Genomic DNA, 18,264 nt, shown 5'->3' with positions numbered 1-18,264 from the left:
CGCCCTGTTTGAAAAACCGTTGGCCTTTTTGCAAGTTTATGCCTTTACTACTTTGCATTTACATCTTTGATGCCATTTTCAACTTTTTATGTGTCAAATCAATTGTTCCCAGATTGGTACAAATGGACCTTGAGATCCTGGGTTCAACAAGTTGGGCCAAAAAAATAAATAAAAAAAAAGTGTAATGTTTTTGTTAGTTTGAGTGTGTTAATAAAATAATAATACACGGACGCTAGATCAACGATTTTTTAGTAAGAAATTTGGCATCGAGAGATTACTTTGGACTCGAATCTAGATAATATTCATATTCATATTAAAGAAAAACAAATTTGGATGGTCAAGTACAATTATGCTGATGTTCAACTTGTTTGGATTTCTTCTTTTTTTTTCAAAAAATTTTAATTCTTAATGAAATTAATCAATCTAAAAAATTTTAAATATAATAAAAAATATTGTATGTGCTATGGTATATAATATTGCGTTACGTGAGTTGATTACGATATATTTTTTACGATCTAACTTAAAAATATGAAAGCATATTTTTATATTTTTTTGTTCCGGCTCTATTTTAGATATTAGCATTTGAAAAAGCCTCAATATCAAACGGGTATAAAGAGGGAAAAAAAAAAACAGAAGATTAAAAAGGGTTCTTATATATAAATTAAAAGGGGCTGTTTAAAATTGGTGACCGTTGGCCCCCTCCTCCTTTTTCCCGCCACTTCCGCTGCAAACTCCACGGAGGAGATTGAAGCTGACCTGGTCTCTCTCTCCCCATTTTGTTTCCCCCTTATTTTAGAAAAAAAAAAAAAGGCAAAAAAATCCCACCGCAAATCCAGCTGAAACTCCCTCGTTCTCCTCCATTGGAAAATCCCAATTCCCTTCAAGGTATACAAAATTCCCCCCCTTTTCCCCTTGAGAAGCTCTAGCTCTACCTCTCCCTCTGGTGAAGAGCCGACCCCCACACACCCACCCACCACCAATGTGGGCCCCCTCGCCGCCGAGAGCCCGGCTCTCCGCGGCCCTACTCGCCCTCTTCGCGGCATCATTCGTCGTCTCCACCGGCGTGAGAGCACAGGACTACGATATCGGTACCGGCGTGAAAGAAGAGAAGCCGAAGGCGTCGCCACAGGACAGCTGCATCGGCGTGTTCCTGACGTACACGTTCATCGAGCGCGAGAAGGAGTACCCGCACGTGAAGAACGCGTCGGCGCAGGCGTACGCGTTCAGGTCGCAGGTGACGGTGCTGAACACGATGAGCGAGGATCTGAAGGCGTGGAAGATCTTCATCGGGTTCCAGCACGACGAGATACTGGTGTCGGCGGGCGGGGCGGTCGTGACGGAAGGCACCGACTTCCCGGCCCACGTGGGGAACGGGACGTCCCTGTCGGGGTTCCCGCAGACAGACCTGATGAACGCGATCGACACTGCGGGCGACATGACGCAGATCCAGGTGCAGATCGACCTGACGGGTACGCAGTTCGGGGTGAAGCCGCCCGGGGTCCCGATGCCCAGGACGATCAAGCTGCAGAATGAGGGGTTCAAATGCCCTGCTCCAACCAAGAAGGGTGAGCCTCTATAATTGGCTAAGCTAGACTATTATCCTGCTCTATGCCGGAAGGTCAAATTGTGTCGAATCATGTTTGAAATGGCGTGCGATTGATTGGGCCGAGTCACAATCGAGACTTGTAGGCATTGAATATTTTTAATAACTCGAATTTTTAGAATTAATAATTAACGTCAACGATTCGACATTTACAAGTCAGAAGACGTGAAACTTAATGGAAACATTGTATGGCTTTGATCTGCTTTAATCTTTATCTTTCATTCGATTGTTAGGCAGCCAGATGTATGTGTGCTGCGTGAAGGATCCGAAGTTTAAGCACAAGAAGGCGAACAGCACGCGGTTCCTCCCGCGGCAGAAAGGCGACCTCACCATCGCCTACGACGTGCTCCAGTCCTACGGAAGCAGCTATCTCGCTCAGGTCCGTAATGACATCTGTATTTCCTATTAAACGGGTCAAGAGGTAAGTCAGTATTGGAATGTTGAGGTAAGTCCGTGTTGGGATGGTAAGGGAAGACAAGGGGACCGAGGCATTACCGCTGACTAAGGTTGTAGTCGAACCAGCGGGTCTCATGCATAACATTTTCCAAATATTTTCATTCAATTCTCAACTTTAGCGTAACTAATTCTCTGAATTGTTTTTCGCAACGAGAAGATCGTGCTCACCAACTACTCTAATGTCGAATTTTGTAGGTGACGATCGACAACTGGAGCCCCCTCGGGCGCCTGGACAACTGGAACCTCACCTGGGAGTGGAAGAGAGGAGAATTCATCTACAAGATGAGAGGGGCCTACACTCTCAAGAAAGACTCCTCGTCTTGCATATACGGCGAGGCCGCGAACTACTACAAAGACTTCGACTTCAGCCCCGTCATGAGCTGCGAGAAGAAGCCGATCATCGTCGACCTCCCGCCGGATAGAGCCAAGGACAACGACATCGCGAACCTGCCCTTCTGCTGCAAGAACGGCACTCTCCTTCCCCACATGATGGACCCGAGCATGTCCAGGGCCATATTCCAGCTCCAGGTGTATAAGCTTCCGCCGGACCTCAACCGCACCGCGCTGTATCCCCCGCAGAACTGGAAGATCAACGGCTACCTCAACCCGCAGTATGTCTGCGGCCCCCCCATCAGGGTCAGCCCGATGGAGTTCCCGGACCCGAGCGGCCTCATGTCGGAGACCACCGCGGTCGCCAGCTGGCAGGTGGCTTGCAACATCACCCGGCCGAAGAAGAAGGCCTCGCGGTGCTGCGTGTCCTTCTCCGCGTACTACAACGACTCCGCCGTGCCCTGCAGCACCTGCGCCTGCGGTTGCCCTGATCCGGCCGCCTGCGACCCCGACGCGCGGGCGCTGCTCCTTCCGTCGGAGGCCCTCCTAGTTCCGTTCGCGAACCGCACCGCCAAGGCCAAGGCCTGGGCCAAGATCAAGCACCGCGACGTCCCGAGCCCGCTCCCTTGCCCCGACAACTGCGGCATGAGCATAAACTGGCACGTTCTATCCAACTACCGGAGCGGATGGAGCGCGAGGATCACCTTGTTCAACTGGGCGGATTACACGTTCAAGAACTGGTTCGCGGCGGTCCGGATGGACGACGACGCCTATCTCGGCTACGAGAACATATACTCGTTCAACGGAACCAAGCTAAAAGACATCAACAACACACTCTTCTTCCAAGGACTCGAGGGCTTGAACTATTTGGTGCCCGAGACGGACGGCAAGGACCCGGCGGTCGATCCGAGAGTTCCCGGGAAGCAGCAGTCCGTTCTTTCGTTCTCGAAGAAGCACACGCCGAAAATCGACATTTTGGGCGGCGCTGGGTTTCCGACGAGGCTCTACTTCGACGGCGAGGAGTGTGCGCTCCCCGACGAGATACCGAGGGGCGGTGGAGACCGACCGACCGTCGCCGCCGCCGGACTTCTGCGAGTAGTCTTTGCCGTAGTGCTTGTTTTTGCGTCGATTATGAATTACTTGTGAAGATAAAAAAAAAGCGGTTTTAAAGCGGGGAAAGATGATGTGTTTATAGATATTAGACTTGTTGTTGTGTTCTTCAAATTTAATTTGTAAGGTTTACTCATGATTTTTGCATATTATTATACTCAAATGTGTTATAATTGTTTACTTGTACAACCTGCAAAATTGTGCGTTTGTATCAAATGCCATGTAAAATCACAATGTATTTGCTCCCTATATACACCAGTTTGTATATACATTTAGGATTTGATCAGCAATTTGTTTGAGCATCAGCTATGAGTTTAGTTAAACTGCCTTTTCTATAAATATGTTACTATTAATTAGACCATGATAATTAAGAATTTAAGGCAACTGCCAATTTATGCAGATCTTTATTTTCGGAAGAATACAGAGTAAATATGCATATCTTTGAAGGTTATTATAATATGCAGGAATAGTCCTCTCCACTTTGGGCTTTGATATTATTGTAAACTGAGACTCTCTAAGCTCTGATTCAGAATAAAATTCTTAAATTAGATATCTGATCTTCTAGTCCTGCTCTAATTTCTGCCAGTGCATACCAGGATAGCTTATCTCTTTGAAATTAACAGAAACACTTGGCAGATGAAAAATTTAGAGCTTTTAACTGTGAAAAAGGGATGAATTTGAGTTTCCTGTCACAAGGTAAATAATTTATTCAACTTGTATAAAATTGCTAAAATGAGTTTAAATGTGGCCTTAACAATTCAATACATTAGTTTGCGATTGGTTTATGATTTAATATTCACATGGTGTGAATGGTGTATACCAGGATAGCTTATCTCTTTTCATTGTTAGGAACTAAAGTATTTTACATATACACATGAAAGTTAAAGAGTTAAAAGTGCTTGAGTAGAGAATATATATAGAGGGTAGAGATGAAGAGCACTAGTGTAGGGACCAAATTATAATATTAAGATTTTGCAAGTGAGCTATGCACTAAAATTTTTAGTACATATTATTGGAATATGGTCGTTGATAACTATCAAATCTTCAGGTAATTTTAGAACAACAATATCTTAGCATTAACTTTTGAATATGAGAGGCTACAAAATTTTTGGCTTACAATTTTGCAGCAGCTTTTTTGATAGCATAGTATATTATTTAAAAGAAAATATCAACTATATGAACTTCAAATACCATGTGAAGCAAAAATTGAGTCTTTAGACCGTAAAGCACAAGCTCCGAGTTACAATTTTTTAACAATATTTGGAACTTAAAAGAGTTATTTGATAAGATTTATGAAAACAAACCAAACTCACAAAGAAATTCTAAAAATATCTATTGCAGAAGAGCAAAAAACATACAGAAAAGTGCGAAGAAAATAGAAAAGATTCACAATATATTTTCAACTCTTATTGAAAATAAGGAGTGTTTAATAATACATTACTTTTCAAGTATTTAATGTCATCATGACTGTTCAATCGCTTTATATAGAATGAATATAACAAATATGAATATTGGCAAATATTGATAAGAATCATACAATTGTGCACTCAACAACAAGTATGATCCACGCGAAATACATGGACGTATACACGGAAACACCTTCAGGGAAAATCGTCGAGCAAATGAGCATGCATTTTTTATTCCACTGATAGTAGATCGATTAATATTGCGAAACAACAATAGAATACTAGGGCTTCTTGGCCTGCATGTGCAAAAAATAATAGCATAAGTCGCAACGTCAATATATTCAGACAAAACATTATGAAAGGGCAACAAAAAAAAATATTTGTTTACAATAAGCAAAGAAAATCTCTTGACAGTAAATTTATAAGATGTTTCTTTTTCCAAAACATTATATTAGAAAGGAAAAATTTATGCTAGTTTCTAACAAATTTAAAATACTTTTCTTTCTCTAAAATTATAATTGATGATACAAAATAATACTGATATGTCTGACTCGAATAACAATGTAGCCAACATAATTTGCTTTATGATAATACCTTTTTAGAAATGAAATAGTAAAGTACAAAACTAATAAGTAAACTTTAAATAATAAGGTTACTACTATGTATTCATAAGCTCTGTTCCACCACATAATATGGTAACAGGCACCAACAAGCCAGAAATAAGCAGAAAAGTTTTTCTATTCTCTGAAAAAAAAAATCCGAAACAACTTCCCCATTATAAAGCTATACAATATCAATAACTAAAAGTCTAAATGTCCTTACATGAAAATCAACGATTTCATAGGATTTTCAAACGACACACTTTTTTTATACGTATACTACTACCATTTTATTTTCCAAAGAAAATCATCAAAAAATTTGAAACTTGAAATGTCTCAAAAGGATAGATAATTGGCAGATCAATTGGCTATAGAAAATTTGAACAATAAGATGTCTCTGACAGCCAATTTTTATGTTTTTGCTATCTTCTACACCGAAGACAATTGAAAAAATAAAGCCAATTGATATAACAAACATAGAAAAAAACTTGATCAAATCTCATGAGAAGCGAAATCAAGACTTACTTTTTTTAGGTACTTCTTATGAAGTTTCATGGCACCAATGCAAGCTTTTTTTGCATCTAAGGTTCCAGATATGTCATTCAAAATCTGCAAGAAAAACAAACATGTTATATGAAGTCAAGAAACATTATTACTAGCTAGAGTAATTTATCATTCTTTGTTCAAGCTTAGGCCATGTAATTAAGAAGCAACCCTCTTGGAAATCCTTCATAGAAAAGAATAAACTAGAAGAGGGAGAAAGATGATTAACTAGCCTCACGGCTAGAACTAGTGGGAAAGAAAACAAAAAAACAGAAAGAGTTAGTAATGTAAAGGATGGGCGACCATGATGCAATTTACTTTGTGTAACTTACTTCTACAATATTGAATTCATATATATACCGTCAAAGTTGTGCAAACTAAAATTAAAAAATCTTCAAGATAATGTTAATAGTCTTAGTAAATATTTACTTTAACAACATCGTCCAGGCCGCGTGCTTCCGTCATTAACTTTGCACTCTTGTCCTTGAGTACACTAGCAACAAGAAAAACTGAAATAGGGAGGGGGGCGTCAGAACTCTTTGCCCCGTTCTTCATATTCTCCCTCTCATATTTTCCAAGCTGGCGTGTTGACTTCACTTTGCCTTTAGACCCCTCATTTTTCTCAGTAATAATTCCTGGGTCTTCATACATGTAGTAGATATCAGGATCATATTCTAGAGCCCACATCATCTGTACATAAAGTTCAGATATAAAGCATCAGAGCATTAATTACTACGTAATCACACTATAAGCAAAAATATTAAAAGATTTGACAAGAAAACATGGAAGTCTGTACAAACCCAATATGACAATCACTCTCTAAAAGTGGTGCAAGCATCTGTATATACAGATTCAGTCACTTGACCGTCATGCATACCCCGCACTCGCATGTAGCATAGGCGTTACATACAAAGCTGATAAGCGAACCACCTACTAATGCATTTTAAGCAAATATAAGTTGGCTTAGTTTGACATGACAGTTGAGTATCAAGTTTGACATACATCACTTGGCTAATTTATTTTGCTTATTGATTATTTCATTAGCAGCATATTTTTGTATAGCATGACAATGTTCTATGACATATTTAAGTAGGTCATAAAAAATTTTATGTTTATTTGCTTATTTGGTTATTCTATCTATTTTCTTTCATCACTATTACCTATATTCTTTTATATTTACTGTTCTTATTTTATCATATGTGAACCCACAAGCACTTTCTTACAGCATATGTGCTATGCAGTACCTTGGCAACCACAAACTAGGTCCGTTCTTTAGAACACTGTATAGAAGCACTAATTTTGCTCGATATTTTCAGCATGAAGTAACTCCTTAAATTTGTGAACCTTGTATCAGGTGCGAAAAGAACAAAATAGTACGTTTCAAATATGATAATAGCCTAATGAAGAAATAGGCAGATTTCTCATTTTCTTTTCGGAAAAAAATCTGCATAAATGAGCTTGTAGAAAATGACGTCGAATATTGAGATGTCATGCAGATAAACATAAACATCACAGAAAAGGGGAAGATGAATTAGAACAAATAATTGATGAATGTGGAATTCTTGCAAGATGTATGGCAATTTACAACTTCATACCTCCCAAAGGTACAAGGAGTCTCCAAATGATAACTCTCGACGAAAAAGCACCATAAACATACGGAATGCAAAGAGATAATCACCTCCACCTAGTGTTTCTGTATTGAAAAATAAACAAAAACAGTTTCAATCAAACTGACAAAATCCACATTTATCTGTAAAACGTCAAATGACCTAATTTTCCTTGTGGCATAAAATAATAGAAAATAGTAAAGAAAGAAAAACAATTAACATTTATTAGAGGATTCTTAAGTTGTTCACTGAAGTAAATTCCTCACATCCTTTTAACCTCATCTGTTAGTACAATTGAGTGACTAAATAATGATAAACTCTAATGTTTGAAACAGTACACAAAATGATAAGTTCCGATATTGAGAGCTGCATTTGTCTCTAAGGCATGGAAGAGCCACACTTGTGATTGATTTTAAACTTTCTAGACAATATGCACAAAAAAATAAGAAAAGAAGAAAAAGTAAGAAATGCATCGGCTCATCAGGTTGGCTAGATTTAGAGAAATAAAGCTGTTAGTTGCAAATCAGATCCAACAGCTGGTGTTAAAAAACATACCTAGGTGCTGATGAAGCTTTGGGTCAAGAACTTGAGTAATAGATGCCAAGCTCTGAAGTTGGTTCTCCACCCCAACAGATTTCTCTGTGCATCTGAAATTTCCTCGCTTTAAAATTTCAAAATTCAAATGACACATGATTAAAAGCAAATCAAAGAGGAAAATAGCCAAAAAAAAGATATTTTACATAAGATGAGTCAAAATTCCCTCATTTGACAAACGAGTGAACATCATAATACTATAGAACTTGCAGAAATTAATAGAAAAATTTTAACCACATGCCAAAAAACTTGAGAAAATTTAACTCAAGTCCATGTAAAGTTGGTTTAAAAACTCTGTCTTGAATGATGGATCATTGGGAGAAAAAAAAAAGACGGCAGAAAAAGAGAGATATATAGCAATTATTAACTCATTGCGTGATCTCAATGGAAATAAAGCTTTTCGCGAACTATGTTTAATAAAGAAGCAATTCTTTTAATGACACCCTAAACAGTACATCATTAGGATAAGAGCCCTTTAAAGATCATTGCGTCAGTGAACCAAATTCACCATATATTATTTACTAGCCTAATTTGGTGGCAAAAGAATTAAATTAATATATTCTGAAAAAAACAAATAGAAAATAAAAAGAAAATAAAAAGAAAGCTAACTAGGTAGATAGAAAGTATACCAGTCTGCGCATCAAGCGTTCAAAGCACCAAAAGGCATCCGCTTCATCATCAAGGAGCACTATCATCGGGGAGCAAAGGTCACTCATTCCTGTTTTAAGTGTGATAGAATAAATATTAGCTCTTGCTAGAAATTAAATTAAGTAGGACTTTTTCCTAAATTCACCATCTCCTCACCTTGACAGTAGCCAACATCTTTGTCAATCCAGGCATAAACAGCCAGAATATCCCAAAGCTTTGAGAGGTTTTCTTTATTCTCATAGAACTCTAGTGTCCTGTCGGTACGTAGCACATCAAGACCTATCATAATTCAATTTTTCATGAGAAAAAGAATTGAGAGAGAGAGAGAGATAGAGAGAGAAAGATCAGCTAGATTCTTGATTTTCGCAAGATATAACCCAAATTCAACCCAAATTTGAGGCCATGCACCATTGAATGCTAATGTGTCTAAAACGAGTAAAAGTTTGACTGGCAAAATATAAAGAATAGCATGCATAGTAGATGCGTAATAACTGTTCACCAATTAACTATGTTGAAATTTTATTTTCATTCGCAATATTCTGTCTATCAAATTTATATTCTCTAACTGCGAACAAGTAAAATCATATGTAAACAACCCTTTAGCCTTGATGCTTACCAATTTGATGTAGAGTAAGCTTCCAATCAATAACTAGCCTATCCAATTGTACATGACCTCCAAAACTTTCCCAGTTCTCTCTTGTCTCATTGCTGGAACTCACAGAATCATTTGAGTTAACTTGGTCAGGATTGGCTTCAAGGAGAACCAAGGGGTCTTGAATGGGTTCACCATCTTCGGTAATAATTGGAGCCGTAATTATTCTGCCGCTACCAACATGAGAATCCATTTCCTTGCATTCTTCCTTCCATCTCGCGTATTGCACTCTGCATGAGAAAAGAATAAAATTTTTCCGGATGAAAAAAAAAAATGGTAAGATACTTCATCATAGATTTTTGCATAGATAGTTCACCCCCCTTCTACAAAATGACTTGTTTCAGTTTATTTGAAGCGGGGTTAGAAAGGTCATTTTATAGAAACAAGATCATGTGGCTAGATTTTCTCTAACAGTCTGGGGTGAAGTTGCAATATATTAGAAAGTTCATAGGCTGAAGTGTTTAAATAAAAAGTTCAAGGAGTAAGTAGAAACAGCAGGACGACGCAGGGACTATTCCATACATTTTATCCGAGGGATTTTGTGTATATTTAAGTCGACTGATAAAACACCTAGAGAGATCATGATACTGCGTAATGAAAGCAACATGATTATCTCCGATTGAAAAGTGTCATTTTCTATGAATTAGGAAGAGAGATACCTCCGCTTTTGTCTCAGCTGCTCTCGCTCGTCAAAGGTACTCTTAGGCTCAAAACAGCCAAGTAAAAACTCCCAAACCTCTCCTCTAATTGAAGGATGAACACCCTAACAAAAGAAAGAAAGCGATTAAAATCTTTAAGCTACAATTCCATGAAAACTTACGTAGAACAACAAACGACAATCCAGAAAATAAGGAAAAGGAAAGCGCAATGAAATGCAATAACACTATCGGCCTGCCTATCGCCATGTACGGTAAGCATATCATCAAAAGCTCAGATGTTTGGAAACATTTTTAGGATATTATGCATAAAAAAAGAAAAGGAGTAAGCCTGCTGATAGGTTGAAATAGGTTAAGTGCGTGTCAAAATAAAAGTGGTCAACATGGAAAGGGTGGATAGAACAATGTGTATAACTGTATAACTGTATATAATGAATAACTTAATCGAATAGAGATAAACTTCAATGCTTCGCAAACAAGTAGAATATAGGAATCAACATACTCCTCGCTGTATTCGGCCAAGGACGGAGCCAATATCCAAATGACCTTCGGGGCTGAATGCTGCTTGCCATCTGCGTGCGCTCAGTGTTTTCCCAGCCTGCGTAATGAGAATAGGACAATAAATACTCCACAAATATGACATTCCTAAAATGGATCAAGACTCATAAGTTGCAGTCCAAATTCATTATCTTTAACAAAATAGATTACAATTTCACAACTTTTATGTTTTGACTAAAGGAAGAGGCTTCATCCAAGCGCACTTGCTATTTTAGTGAGATCATCAAATGGGCACAATATCCACGATCAGTATTCATGTAATAAAAGTTAAACGAGGCATCCCTCTTCATTCAAGCATGATTCTATAACCCGAAAAAGGTAAAATCCTTCCATTTCTAATTCTTAAGATGGAGAAAAAAATAATACTTTGAAAGTTTAGAAGAATAAGTTTCTAATTTGCATAGAACAGCATGAATTGAAGTTACTAAATGCAGCGGCGCCTATTAATTTAGTACCCAGTTCATGCTGCAGATCAAATGCATTACATGAAAGAAGAAAAAACAAAAATTGTAACATGATAAATGTGCCACAAACAAATATAATCATCTTCATTAACTACATTTAAACAGAAAAATATGAAAAATTAATCGGACATAATTATGCGAGATATAGCTAAAAAAAAAAATAATAAATAAAAATAAAAACAAGGCTAACAACTAATGCTATGAAACAAACACTTGTAAAAGTGGCAAAAAGAAACACGAGGAATAAATAAATAAAAAAAATTAAAAAAACTAATCATATGAAAATAACAGCTTAAAAGTGCAAAAAGAAAAAAAAAATCACACCTTGATCTTAAACTTGGTCTTGGGGACATCGGCGCACTCGGGCCGAACAGCGTAGAACGAATCCGTCGGAGCTCCGCTATCCCTCCACATCCCCTCTCCAAAACCCCCAACTCCCAAAAATCCCCCCAAAAATCTCCCCCCCAACCTCAAAAGCCCCTCCTTTTTTCCTCTTCTCGATCGAAAAGGGCCCCCAAATACAGCTCCGTGAGGAGAAGCAGGAGAGATCGATTGAGGTTGGGGGGAGGGAGAGGGAGGAGGAGGAAGAAGAAGAAGCAGGGAAGGAGAGGGGTAGCCTCGCCAATAAAAGCTAGGGTTGGAGCTCCGCACGATTCATGGCTCCGCGTTGGAGATGGTGGGTTGGGGCCGTAATTTAATTACATGCTTAAATTAAATAATAAATAAATAAACAATGAGTATATGTGTTTTTTTTTTTTTTTTTATTAATCTGCGTATGTGTTGGGGACAAAGACCAATTCCAAAGCCGAGCAACTCGGTTGGTTGGGGAATAAAAATGTGAGTTTTTGCCATTTTTAGGGGGGTTTTGATCATGGAATTGGCTAAAATTTAGGGATTGGTGAAGATGAGTGAGTGGGCCTCACAAAAGGAAAGGTGAGAGAACATGTGTTATGAGATCTATGGGGAGTAGTTAGTTATTGGTAGTTATATTCTCTTATGTTTTCATTACCTTATTATAAGGTTTTTTCTTTTTCTTTTTTTTTTTGTCTTTTATTAGAATTTTTCTTTGGTTGATTATATATGGGGAAGGCATTTGTAAGGATGTGTTTGGAGTTATGTGTTTTATCCACTCGTCGTCTATTCAGAAAATTTTACGTAGAGTTCATTGTCCTGATTTCGTACACTTAAAAAGATTCAACAAAATTTAAATTTTGGTTGTGTTGATCGAAAGTTTGCAATTTTTATTTGAATTCACCCAGTGTTTCAAATTAGTAAAGAAATCCGATCTAAGAGCCAGTTTGGCATTTGTTAGAATATACGGTCACAATATGCAATTATTGAAACAATGAATAACTGATAAGTCATATATTTATGTGTTTTTCATATGCTGAAATTAGTTAATTGCAATAATAAAGTTGTAGTTTTTTAACATTATAAAAGAGATATCGGGTTGAAAAGAACCAGAATAAGTGATGTTAGAATCATGATCAATGTTTAGGAGTTTGAATGCGTCAAATAGTAATTTCAATGATAATGATGTAAACCACGTGGTATAAGAAAATAATCAAATGTCAAAAAATAATTAAATATATTTTATGTCTCTTTCCTTATAAAGTTTGGAAGAAATTAAGAAGAATCAATTGATGACTAATCCAAGTCTTTTTTTTATAAAAAAAAACTCAACCCCAAATGGCCCAACCTTTAAATTCTAAGATGAGTTTAAAAGCTGAAGTTTGTAATTATTGCAAAACTATTTAAATTATTGAAAAATGCGTCACACAAATCTCACAAAATGTCATTGAAATCGGGCATTGTACAGAGAATGTGATTTTCAACCATACACAAAATATTACAATTTTCGAGAAAAAATTTAGTAGATTACACATTGAGCAGCAATAATTTTTAGCCTCCGTTTGGTTCGGGGTTAATGAAAAAGTAGCTATTTCAGGAATAGAGTTAAGTTCAGGGTTAAATGAGGTTAAAGTTTTTTTGTGTTTGGTTGGGGATTGGAGTTAGTCTAGAATAATGAAAAATAGTGTTTGGTTGGAGTAGGTGGGATAAAAAGATAATGATTGATAAAGAAGGATAATGATTAGTTGGAGTATATGTGATAAGAAAGATAGTGGGTTATTATGAATAGAAAATAGTGTTTGGTTGGAGTTTGGTGGGATTAGCTAATCCGAGATAATTTATTTGAGGTGGGGTTAGCTTGGGGTTAGCTAACCCCACCCATTTTTTGGGGTATTTGGGGATAAAATGGGGATTAAGGAATTATTCCACCCCTTAACCCCCAAGGGCTTAGAGTTCAACTGCACTATTCAAAATACTTAAAAATGATACTTTTTGTATGCTTCAAATTTCGTGCAATTCAAAGAGCCCTTAAGAATAAATAAATAAATGATAATATAACAAATAGGTGATCAACTTTGGTTTTTAATCTCATTCCACTCCTCCTACTTGTTTCCCCTTTCAATCTCCCCTGTTTCCCAAACCCCAAAAACAAACAATGTTCTCAACCCTCCGCAGAGTCTCCCTTTACCCACCACCATTACCACCACAAATCGCACTCCGCCCCTCTTCGTTTCTCGCCATTACAATCCGGTCCCTCTCCGTCCCCTTCCCTTCTCCCTCTCCCTCTCCTTCTCCTTCTCCTCCTCCTCTCCTCGACCTCGTGCGCTCCCACCTCGCCCATGGCGACCCCTCCGCTGCTGCCTCCCTCCTCCTCCGTCACCCCGCGCCCCCCGCTTCCGCTCTCAACCTCGTCCTCTCCGCCCTCTCCCGCTCCCGCCGCTTCGACGACGCTGCCGCCCTCTACTCCGCGCTCCGCCGCTCCGCCGTCCCGCTCGACTTCGTCTCCCTCAACATCGTCGCCCACTGCTTCGCCCAGTCCCGCCGCTCCGACCTCGCCCGCCAGGTGCTCGACGAAATGCGCCGGAGAGGGTTGCGCCCCGACCGGGTCTCCTTCAACACCCTCATCAAGGGCCTCTGCAACGAGGACAAAAAGGCCGAAGCTTTGGCCGCCCTCGAGGAGATGCGCGCCGAGGGGTGGAGCCCCGACGGGTACACCTTCTCCATGCTCATCGGCCTACTCTCGCGCGGCTGCGCTAACTCCGAGAGGGGTCTCGCCCTCATCCACGAGATGCTGCAGCTCGGGCTGGAACCCAACGAGGTGAATTGTAACTGCGTCCTTGCAGCGCTGTGTAAGGAAGACAAGGTCCATGCTGCAAAGGCTCTTTACGGGAGAATGAGTAAGGTGGGTGTTGTGGGCGATGTCGTCTCGTACACGTGTTTCCTCGATGCGTTGTGTCGGAAGAAGATGATGGGACAAGCAAGATTGCTTTTTTCTGAGATGTCGGAGAAGGGCGTCCCTCCGAATGTGATTACTTACAATGCTTTGATCCATGGCCTCTGCTCTAATGAGCAGATGGAAGATGCGCTAGGAATCGTACACCAGATGTTCAACGATGGTCCCAAACCAAATAAAGTTACGAAAACTATCATAATGGGCACGCTTTGCAGAGACGGCAAGGTAGATGAGGCGCTGAGGCTTTTGGAGTGCATGAATGAAGATGGTCTAATACCCGATAAATCAATGTATGGAACGCTGCTCGATGGATTGTGTAGAGGAGGCAGAATGGAGGAAGCCATTGAGCTGCTTGCTAAAATGGAAGCTTGTGGGTCCATTGATATCGTTTCGTACAATATATTGATAAGCGGTTTCTGCAAAATGGGGAAAATGGACGAAGCCAAGAAGCTTTTTTTGGATATTACCAACAAGGGTTATAAGCCTGATGTTATATTGTATACTACCTTGATGCATGGGTATTGTAAGATTGGACAACCCGAAGCTGCGCAGGCGCTGGTTACCGATATGGGGGAACACGGCCTTAAGCCCGATGTGATCACATACACCACCTTGCTAGAGGGTTTTTGTGAAATGGATAAGTTTGAGGCTGCAGAAGGACTACTAAGTGATATGGAAAAACATGGTGTTGAACCGAATTCAGTTATTTATACTACGTTGGTTTTTAGCTTGTATAGGTTTGGTAATCTTGATCGTGCTCAATATTTTTTGGAAGAGATGGAACATAAGGGGCAAGAGCTAAGTGCGAAGACTTACAATATACTTTTAAATAAAATGTGCCGAATGGGGAAATTTCAACAAGCTGAGAAAATACTCCGATGTATGCCTGAAGACAGAGTAAAAGCCGATGGCATCATATATTCCTATTTATTTAAGAGTTATTGCACAAATATGCAGCTTCAGAAAGCCAAAGAAATCTTAAGAAAAATGACTGAGGACTGTGTCCAATCCAATCTGGTAACTTGTCATTCTAGCTTGCAGGAGTTTTGCAGCGAAGGTGAACTTCAGCAAGCCGTCAATTTGCTGAATAATATTATCAAAGAGGGCACTATACCGCCTACAGCTGCTGTTTCTCTCTTCTTAGAACATCTTTCTGAGCTCAACCAACTTGATAGTTTCTTAGATATGCTCCCAATCACTTCTAAAGATGAGGAAAAGATGGAAGTTGCCATTGTTGGATGATTTAATGAAGAAACTACTTGAGAGGAATGATACTGTAGAATGAAAGGCTTATTATTGCTTTGTGACATATATGAATAAGAAAAGTTTTTTGTTTTAAAAATATTTCACATTGGCATGCACTAGTTGGAGATATTCTATAGTTAGGGCAGGTCTGTTCAGGAAAGAGGCAGAGGTAAACTTTTCTCTTTTTGAGTGAAAAAATTGATTGGATGGGTGACTTAGACTGGTGTAATTTCATGAATAGAAGCTGGCAAGTTGAGGTTGTTACCTCTCTTGTGAAGGTGCAGCACTTCAGATGTGGCAAAAGTCACCGAGCTTCTAAGGTTTGTAATAATCTCCTTACAAACTCCTTTTTTACTAGTTCTTCTAGGGCTGTTAGTTTATCTTCTTTCTATTATCATTTCTTTCTAATGATGTAATTACTGATAGTTTAGTTTGTGCCACTGGGATTTTTCATGCTCTTGGCACCTCATGCTCTTTTGTAGGTAACAGTTCCACTTAATCCGATGAGTAACTATCCAATTCTTGCTATTTATGGTTCGGCAAATTAGTTTGATTAGAAACTTTCGCCTTGTTGGTGTCATAAAATACGAAACCACTTCATGAGACATACCTTGTAGTAGCACTTATATTGGTTTCCCTTATGTACTTCTCTGTGTGTAACATTGTAAGTTCACTTAAGTATTTTACATATTAATGGGTGAGTGATTATTCTTTTCATGTGTTTTATAGAATGCTTGTGGTGAAAGATTTATGGGTTGCGCTTCCTTTCCTGTGCTGTATTAATCGGATAATTTGCTAATGTTTTCTATTTTCTGTTTTGCTGATGTTCAAAACTTCAAATGATTGTTTGTTAAACTTGTCCCTTTAAATAGCTCTTAGGAGTAAAGGTTTTGTCTACAGGCGTTCAGTTTTTTTTTTTTTCCCCTCACATGCGAGAACTAGAACCACAAATATTTGGATATTATGTCTTCTCAATTTTTGTTAGACAGAGTCAATGATCCAAGGCCTGCAAAGCGCTATGCTGGGGGCATAGATATCAATAACTTTTTTTTGGCACTATCTTAATAGAGAATTGCATCACTACTGTGCCCATACTTGCATCCCACCTGATGAATGTAATGCTCAGCCTGTGGGAGAAAAGGATAGATGATTTTTTAGATATATTTCTTTTTCCTGTAGTTTTACTGCTTATTTTACTAGCCACTATGAAGATCTTATTCTGTCTGCAAGGATAGCAACTATAAAGCTATTGGACCCTGCTTTTGATAAAGAAAGGATGTTTAATGTTCATGCCGGAATCCACTATGGGCGGTCATGACTATACATGATCTTTTTGATCCGTTTTCCTTGATTTATCTATTCTTGTATTTCTTATCTCGTTTTCACTCTTCTAAGGCTAATTTGGATGAACTTCCCGATTGGCACTTCTATATTTTTATTTTCGTCAATCTTTTCCTTGTCATTAACATGAATTTTTTTTGGCTTTTTTGTCTTGTGCGGTTCATCACACATGACTAAATCTGCTGCTTGATATTTTACTATTCTGAGCACTTCGTCATAAAAGTCATAAGCTCTAACCAACATAGAATTCTATTTCTGGAGGTTGCAATCACATAGTGAGGTATGGTGCTTCATTTAACTCCTAACTGATAATGGATGCTTCACTAGAGGTTCCTTTTATTTTGGAAAGGGAATGCTCCTGGATGCGCACAATATACAGTAGTGACTCCCAAAGTTGTCACTATCATGGAATCTGATTAAATCCACTTCACTTTTCCTTATATCTGTTACGTTTTCCTTGCAATATTGTCGATTTATATATAACACCACCCACCCCCCCNATATATATATATATATATATATATATATATAGATATATATATATATATATATATATATATATATATATATATATATATATATATATATATTTATATTTAGTGCGTCTGGTATGCTTCTGGAAGCACGGAGCGCTCAGTGCTTCCAAGTTGTTTTCGATGTTCGGACTTTCGAATCGACGATCGGCTCCATTAGACTTGATCTAGAGTATTTGAAGTATCTAGAAAATAAATTTTGCGATTTTTCGATATGATCGAAGTGGCTCAAAATCAACGGCTGAAAAAATAAAAATCTTACAAAATTTGATGATATGACATTAAAATTTTAGATCAAAGTTATTGATCTTGTTTTATATGGTATAAAAAATTTTCTATCACAATTTCATGTGATTTGAATATTTCTACACCGTTAAACTTGCAACCAGCTCACCACGGCCGTTAAAATTATTGATTTTGAGCCCCTTTGATCACTAGGAAAATGATATCAAAAAATCGCAAAATTTATTTTCTAGGTACTTCAAATACTCTAGATCAACTCTAACGGAGCCGATCGTCCATTTGAAGTATCTAGAAAATAAATTTTGCGATTTTTCGATATCATTTGCCTAGTGATCGAAGTGGCTCAAAATCAACGGCTGAAAATAAAAATCT

At 38.5% G+C, this 18,264-nt stretch overlaps 3 protein-coding genes across 3 annotated transcripts; 2 read left to right on the top strand and 1 right to left on the bottom strand.

Annotated features, from left to right (window-relative positions):
• On the top strand, window positions 827–3,548 carry LOC109715670 (COBRA-like protein 10). Its single transcript, XM_020240783.1, has 3 exons — window positions 827–1,565; window positions 1,837–1,982; window positions 2,255–3,548. Exons 1-3 carry the CDS (start codon window positions 980–982, stop codon window positions 3,533–3,535), a joined length of 2,013 nt encoding a protein of 670 aa, XP_020096372.1. The 5' UTR covers window positions 827–979; the 3' UTR covers window positions 3,536–3,548.
• LOC109715869 (TBC1 domain family member 15-like) lies at window positions 4,883–11,987 on the bottom strand. The gene is made up of 11 exons (XM_020241084.1): window positions 11,551–11,987; window positions 10,707–10,802; window positions 10,208–10,311; window positions 9,513–9,778; window positions 9,053–9,175; window positions 8,878–8,966; window positions 8,210–8,315; window positions 7,643–7,740; window positions 6,477–6,737; window positions 6,030–6,113; window positions 4,883–5,201 (listed from the first exon to the last, which is right to left on the bottom strand). Exons 1-11 carry the CDS (start codon window positions 11,638–11,640, stop codon window positions 5,187–5,189), a joined length of 1,332 nt encoding a protein of 443 aa, XP_020096673.1. The 5' UTR covers window positions 11,641–11,987; the 3' UTR covers window positions 4,883–5,186.
• LOC109714882 (pentatricopeptide repeat-containing protein At1g62680, mitochondrial-like) lies at window positions 13,593–15,874 on the top strand. The gene has a single exon (XM_020239610.1). The coding sequence runs from the start codon at window positions 13,733–13,735 to the stop codon at window positions 15,770–15,772; it is 2,040 nt and encodes a 679-aa protein (XP_020095199.1). The 5' UTR covers window positions 13,593–13,732; the 3' UTR covers window positions 15,773–15,874.

The sequence above is a fragment of the Ananas comosus genome, linkage group 9 (assembly GCF_001540865.1).
Source record: "Ananas comosus cultivar F153 linkage group 9, ASM154086v1, whole genome shotgun sequence".
NCBI classification, from domain to species: domain Eukaryota; kingdom Viridiplantae; phylum Streptophyta; class Magnoliopsida; order Poales; family Bromeliaceae; genus Ananas; species Ananas comosus.
The sequence above is the reverse complement of the archived record's forward strand: the minus strand, read 5'-3'. Positions and strand labels throughout refer to the sequence as shown.